The sequence below is a fragment of the Amblyomma maculatum genome, chromosome 1 (assembly GCF_055883805.1).
Source record: "Amblyomma maculatum isolate TAMU_Amacu chromosome 1, ASM5588380v1, whole genome shotgun sequence".
NCBI lineage: Eukaryota > Metazoa > Arthropoda > Arachnida > Ixodida > Ixodidae > Amblyomma > Amblyomma maculatum.
Genome location: NC_139344.1, coordinates 281967207 through 281973206, shown reverse-complemented (window position 1 = coordinate 281973206; position 6000 = coordinate 281967207). Strand labels below are relative to the sequence as shown.

At 47.9% G+C, this 6000-nt stretch overlaps 1 protein-coding gene across 1 annotated transcript in view; it reads left to right on the top strand.

Moving 5' to 3' along the window:
• The first annotated feature begins 4501 nt into the window (after positions 1-4501).
• The window catches only part of LOC146206695 (U-scoloptoxin(11)-Sm5a-like), a 44351-nt gene continuing 42852 nt past the window's right edge, over positions 4502-6000 (top strand). The window contains exon 1 of the mRNA XM_084587055.1: positions 4502-4621. Coding sequence (XP_084443181.1) covers positions 4502-4621 — 120 coding nt within the window. The remainder of the gene's footprint in view (positions 4622-6000) is intronic.

Genomic DNA, 6000 nt, shown 5'->3' with positions numbered 1-6000 from the left:
CTGCTGTGCGGAGCGAGTGCTGAAAATAGCGTAGCTTTGCTCGGGCGACGACGCGACGACGGCGAAGCGGCAGCTCCAGCGACCCAAAAAGCGACGGCGCGTCACGTGGTTTGTTACATTATAATGTATACGGTCCCCGCAAAAACTTAACCGGAAAACATGGTTGATGAGGCGAGCGGCGGAACCCGGCGCAGCTGTGGCGAATCACGTGATATGGTGTCAGGTTGCTCCTCCGGTTTAGAGGTCAAACGGCATCTTTCGTAACCTTCAATCTTGCGGGTCGGAGAGTGAGAGCTACGCTCTTAAAATGCAGTTTTGCAAGCGGGGGCTCCCTACGCGCACCCACGTGCGTCGCCTAGGGCGTAACCGCCGCCGACAGCGGTCAAGATTCGCTGAGCGCACACCGGCGCAACCGTCCAAGGATAAACACGCTGTGATGTTATCAGGGCCTACTATCTTCGTGCGAAGCAAAAATCTGATCTGCCGATACTAACCAAGGGGACGAAATAAGCAAAGTTAAAAAAACTGGTATGCTAAAACAAACACCAATATCACATGCATTCCTGAAACTTGTGTGCGAGATCGTTGGCTAGAGCTGGCGCTGTAGGAAGGCTTAACACGCGGACGGAATTCGAAGCCAGAAGGTGCTTCATTGTGATCTTTATGACAAGGCGAACATTTTTGCATTGAAGTCAAACAGGCATATTCCTGAAAGGTGATTGAAGAGGTGCCGCAGTATGCTTCAGCACGGAGTGGTTGCAATAAAGGTTGGTTGTTTTATGTGAGCAGATATGTTTCTTTACCGAAGCACGGAAATATGGTGCGCATTAAAATCGAGTGAGTACGGTACGGTAATCACCCTATAGCGTTTAAAGCGGTCGAGCATGTGATTTTGAGGGACCGTTCGTTTATCAAGAATAAAAATGCTAAAGCGGAAAGGGAGTCACCTCATTCAAGGTAGAGAAGGTTGACAAATCTAACACAAGGAGGCGCCGCATTAGGTTACAGTCGAACGAAGAACACGAGCAAACCGATAGAGCCCTTTTACCCTGTACCTATGCAGGCAGGCGTGATGATAATCTTTTTTTCGGAAGTGCTGAACTTTGAAAATGCTAACACCTCGCATCCTTCGTCAATGTGTCTTAATTAAAGCCGGCAAAACGTGAAATGGAACATCGTGCGTAAGTTGTGATGTCCTCGAAAAATTTCCACTCTAAGAAAAAAAAAGGACTAAAAGGGGTAGTGAGGCAGGTCCTTTTGGGGACCAACTGGTTTGCCACAACCATTAATCCTTTTGGGGACCAACTGCATGGGGACAAAAACTTAGTCTCCAAAGGATGAACTCTAGGAGGAGGAACGGTTGCTCTTTTCAGATGCACCCCAGGAGACTAACATCCTGGGACGCAGCCTACTGGCACGCTCTGCACTGGTGGCACTGGTCGCCTGAAGAAAAAAAAAAAAAACAAAAGGCCTCAGATAAAAAGCAAAAGCTAAAGCGTAACGATGCACCTGAAGTACATTAAGAAAAGCCAAAAAAAAATAAGTGAAAAAAAAAATCAAAATCAGGAGAAAAAAAAAGCCGCCCGCACTAGCGCGCTTCCAACTCGGTACCTGATACTCAGTAGCGTGCCACTCTAACCACTCGGCCACGCCGAGAACTGAGATTCTTGAAAATATTTTTGCATGTTGTGTCATGATCGCGTTTATAAGGTTGGGATTTCATGTTTCGAAGTGTGCAGGCCCCATTGCTGCCGCTCTAACAATTACAACATCTTGACCATTGTAGCTTGCTGCCTGCCCTCACGACTTGCAACTAATGTTCTGGATGCCTATGCACACTATTTTGTGCACTGGAATAATTTCAATACGTGGAGTTTGACATCGCTGGCAAATTTACCAGCGCCGGCTCTTCGGTGGTGCTCTGCTACCATGGACGTAATTTTCGCTGAACACGGAGCTGTAGCACAAACCTTCAAGGAAAAAAGTGCGACCAAGCTTCATTACCGGAAAGCGCAGCAGCGACGACACTATTTTGCTGGTAACTAAATCTTATTTGTATGTAAACATTTCGGAAAGCGTTGCGAGGACCGAGGGCTCGGCTGGTTTATGCGCAGAACAAGAAGGAGCGCTAAAGCTTGAGACACACGCAAATTATTATGCATTACAAGCGCTGTATGCTTTTTTTTTTTTATCATGAGCCAATCGCTCGGTAAACTACTCTCTTCCTCGTTTTATTATTTTTTTTTTCTTTCTGCTGTTTATACTGTGCCACGGTGCAGGCTACGCTCGCTGATTTGTAGGCCTGCGATTGCTTGCGATTGAGCCCGCATTGAACATTTTGGCCGTAATCATTGTGTTAGAGTGCCCTCAAGATCAGCTGTGAAGTTTGTTATGCATGGTAGCCCACATTATTCAATTCCAGTTTTAGTTGTAGGTTAATCGTCAGTGTGTCATGAGATTCAGAGGCGCGGCGATCGTGGTCTCTCTCGAAACGACCTATCGAAACATGGAAACTCTAAAAAAAAGATACTGCCTTTGTTTATTACTGGTGCGCAGCGACTTTGTAGCAAAAAAGCGCTTATTTGAACCATATTTTTCATATGTGCATTATTTCTCGCCTCTCAGTTTCTGGGCTTACGACTATTGACAAAGCGATACTGGGACCAGTGCGGCCCCAGCGCACATACAGCACTTCTCCCAGTGCATCGCGGATGCCAGCGACACACGCAGCTTCAAAAAGCTAATTCCAGCACGTAGTATGCAATTCCAGCAACATATTATGCACGTTTTGTTCATCGAGCCAGAAACACATTCCCTGCACCCGAAACGCGCGGCGAGAGAGGCGGGAAGGGAGGCCAGGAATCAAGTGAGCAGTTCGTCTTCCCGTTCTTCCTCTTTTTAGTCTTTTTCGAGCCAGGGCTAAACATTAATCCTCCAAATTTGCACACGGCACGCTTCTCGCCGCAGTTGCTCCTCTCGCGAAGTAACGGCTCGATTTGAGGACCTAAGGGAACGTTACTCCCCACTTCAGCCGTTTTTTTTTTTCTGGAGAACAATTGGATCCACGGTAATGTTTGAATGCGTGAAAAATGCAGCCCATGGCATGCATCCCATCAGAGTTATATTATCATTCGCACTGTGAGCGAACTTCTATGCTGCGTGCAGCGTTGCAAATTTTCCACAACCACAGTGTACGCGCTGCCTCCCTTTTTGCCCCATGGGAATTCAAAAAGCCCGGAAACTCCGTGAAATAGAAAATAAAATGTCCCCTTTCTTTCATCATTCGAGTCACCCTTATTCATGCCAGCAGAGGGGTCGCAATGAGAGCGAAAGACAGGCGTAATGAGAGCCACGCAATCTTCGTCGAATCTTTCTCCTCTAACCGAATCAATTCATTTCCCCTGAAATCCGGCCGTTGGAGAGAGCTGCAACATTCGTCATGTGCGACCCCTATAGCGCCAGTAGCGCAAATCAAGGAGCCCAGCGCTGGAACCTCGCTCTCCGAGTAGCGGTATAACTACACCACAAGTGATTTACAGGCGACCAATTCGAAAGAGCCGTTCAGGCGTTTCTTTCACCGCCCTTATCAGCCGCCGTCCCAGAGGACGCTGACAAAGCTCCCATTTAGAAAAGATTTGCTAGTACTCCTAAAGCAGTTATAAATGCAGAAGTAGCTGAAAAAAGCGCATCGCTCGCCACAGACATGAGACCTAATGAATGAAGGTCGCCCTGACAAATTAGGGACGGTCCCACCTTTATTTCTGCCGCTTTGGTTTCCTGCCGCCTTCTGCAATTCATTTCTTTCGCATTTCTTACGATTGTTGCTGGTTGATAAACCTTCCCACGAAAGTCTTAATGAGGAATTTTTCTTTGCTGAAAAGCAGGGACTATAGGTACTTACGAGCCGAGCAGAGAATAGAAGGTGCCGACACACTTTATCAAGGACTTCCCTCGGGAGAACAACGAATTATACCGCCGGGTGAGAAAAGAGTATCGTCTATTTCTAGACTCAGTGACACAACGTATAACGAACCACACAGGTGAGGACATTTAGCGAATTTAACTTAGCATGCGGGTAAAATGAGGCCTGCAAATTACTTATTTTTATTCAGATATGTGGCGCAAACAATCACAAGCACAGGAGAAGATACACACCACACGCGCGTGTGGTGTGTATCTTCTCCTGTGTTTGTGTTTGTTTGCGCCACATATCTGAATACGATGATGCACCAACTAGCCCCTCAAGCCGTTATTTTGAGATACTTATTTTTACTTTTCCGACGATAAACGAAGATGTGATTCCTGACAGCGTTACAAGGAAGTCTGCTGAAGCGTTAGTCCTGCCCATGTTCAAGCTCGAGTTGTCTGTTCACCGTCATCATATGGACAACCTTACATTTTCCAATATAAAGTGTGTCACGCGACCTGCGGATCCCGGCGCGCATGCCCAGGCTGCGTAATGAGTGTCTCTCTCTGCGCAGCACCAGGACCAGCAGCAGCGATGGACCGTGGCGGCCTGCCGTGCTGGGTGCTGCTGTGCGCCGTGTGCCTAGCACAGGCGAGACCGCGCTTCTACGGCCTGGCTCCCATGAAGCCCCGGAGTCTCACGGTGAACATCTCAGTGAGCCGCTCGATTCTTCCCTCCCGGCACGCCATGCCGGTCGCCTTTTGCATTTCTCTCTGCAGCAAAGCCACCGGCAAAAAGAAACGCAAAAGTGATTTTCGGTTGCCTCACATCGCCCAGGTACATTTATCCGCGTTTCTTGCGGAGAGTTGCTGATCCAAAATCACTGTACAGCTTGAAATCGGGTTTGTGATTTAATTCATGGACGGCAGCAGCTCTCTCAGCTAGCCCCCCCCCCCCCCCCCCCCCAAAAAAAAAAAAAAAAAAAAAAAAAAAACGAGAGCACTCGCGAAGGCCACCTGGCCGAACCACGACGAGTACGGCGTGGATCCGTAACGGGGAGCACAGCGTCGCAGAAAGGAGGTACACTGTTCAACTTAATGTTGTTCTTTCGGTGCAAAGGTGTACCTTTTTACGTTGATTTGGTGTGTTTTTTTTTTTTTGTTTTTTTTTTCAGCGACCAGACCCGAGTAATTGAATGCGGTTATCAAACTGCACTCGCCAATAGCAACCGAACAGCTTTCCACTATCCCCAGTCTCAGCGAACCTATTGCATTCACTCATGTGCGCCGAAGAACGCGCACGCAATCGGACAAAAACACACGAGACGCAAGTAATCAACCTTAAAACGTCCCCTATGATGACAGGATTTCTCGCCCTCAGACGAGGCAGTTGTTTTCTGCTGCAAACTAGCTATTATTATCGTCATTTCACTATTTGCCTATTACCTGCACCAAATGTAGTGTTAAGATTGGCGGGCTGGGAGATCAGCTGCTCCGTGCATGTTAAGTTTTCAGGAAACATAATAAATGGCAAGCCACGATGCTCATGGCAACACCAGTTCACTCACGTGCGTTCGAGGAGGCAAGTTACTGAATACCCTGACTTGCAGTCGTTCTTTGAGGTTTCTGTGCAGACAGACGCCGCAGAAGAAGAACCTTCAGTGTGCTGATACTCGTTCACTCAAGGCAGAGAAAATTCATTTTCAATGAGTCGATTTAGCGGGACTTAAGCGATAACCGCATGAGGCGACAACCCTTAGCGATCCGTCGAGCGACGCCGCCGCCAACGCCTGCTGTTGCCGCTGGTGCAGCGCACGGAGAGACGGGGCTCAGGGACAGAGTGGCGCGTTTTCAGCGTTGCTCTGTTACCGCTGCCTCGTCATTCGGTCAAGGGGAGTGCAATCACGCAATATCCCGTATATAACACTAAACAGCATGAAGTACGATAAAACACTGATGAAATTTCTTGTAACGCATCGCATTTTAAAGAGTCACAGCGCAGCAGTGCGCTACTACACTGCAATGCCGACTTGCATTGCAAGCAGTGACTTTCCCCTGCTCCTTTCGAAAATTAACAATATCTAGCCACATTAG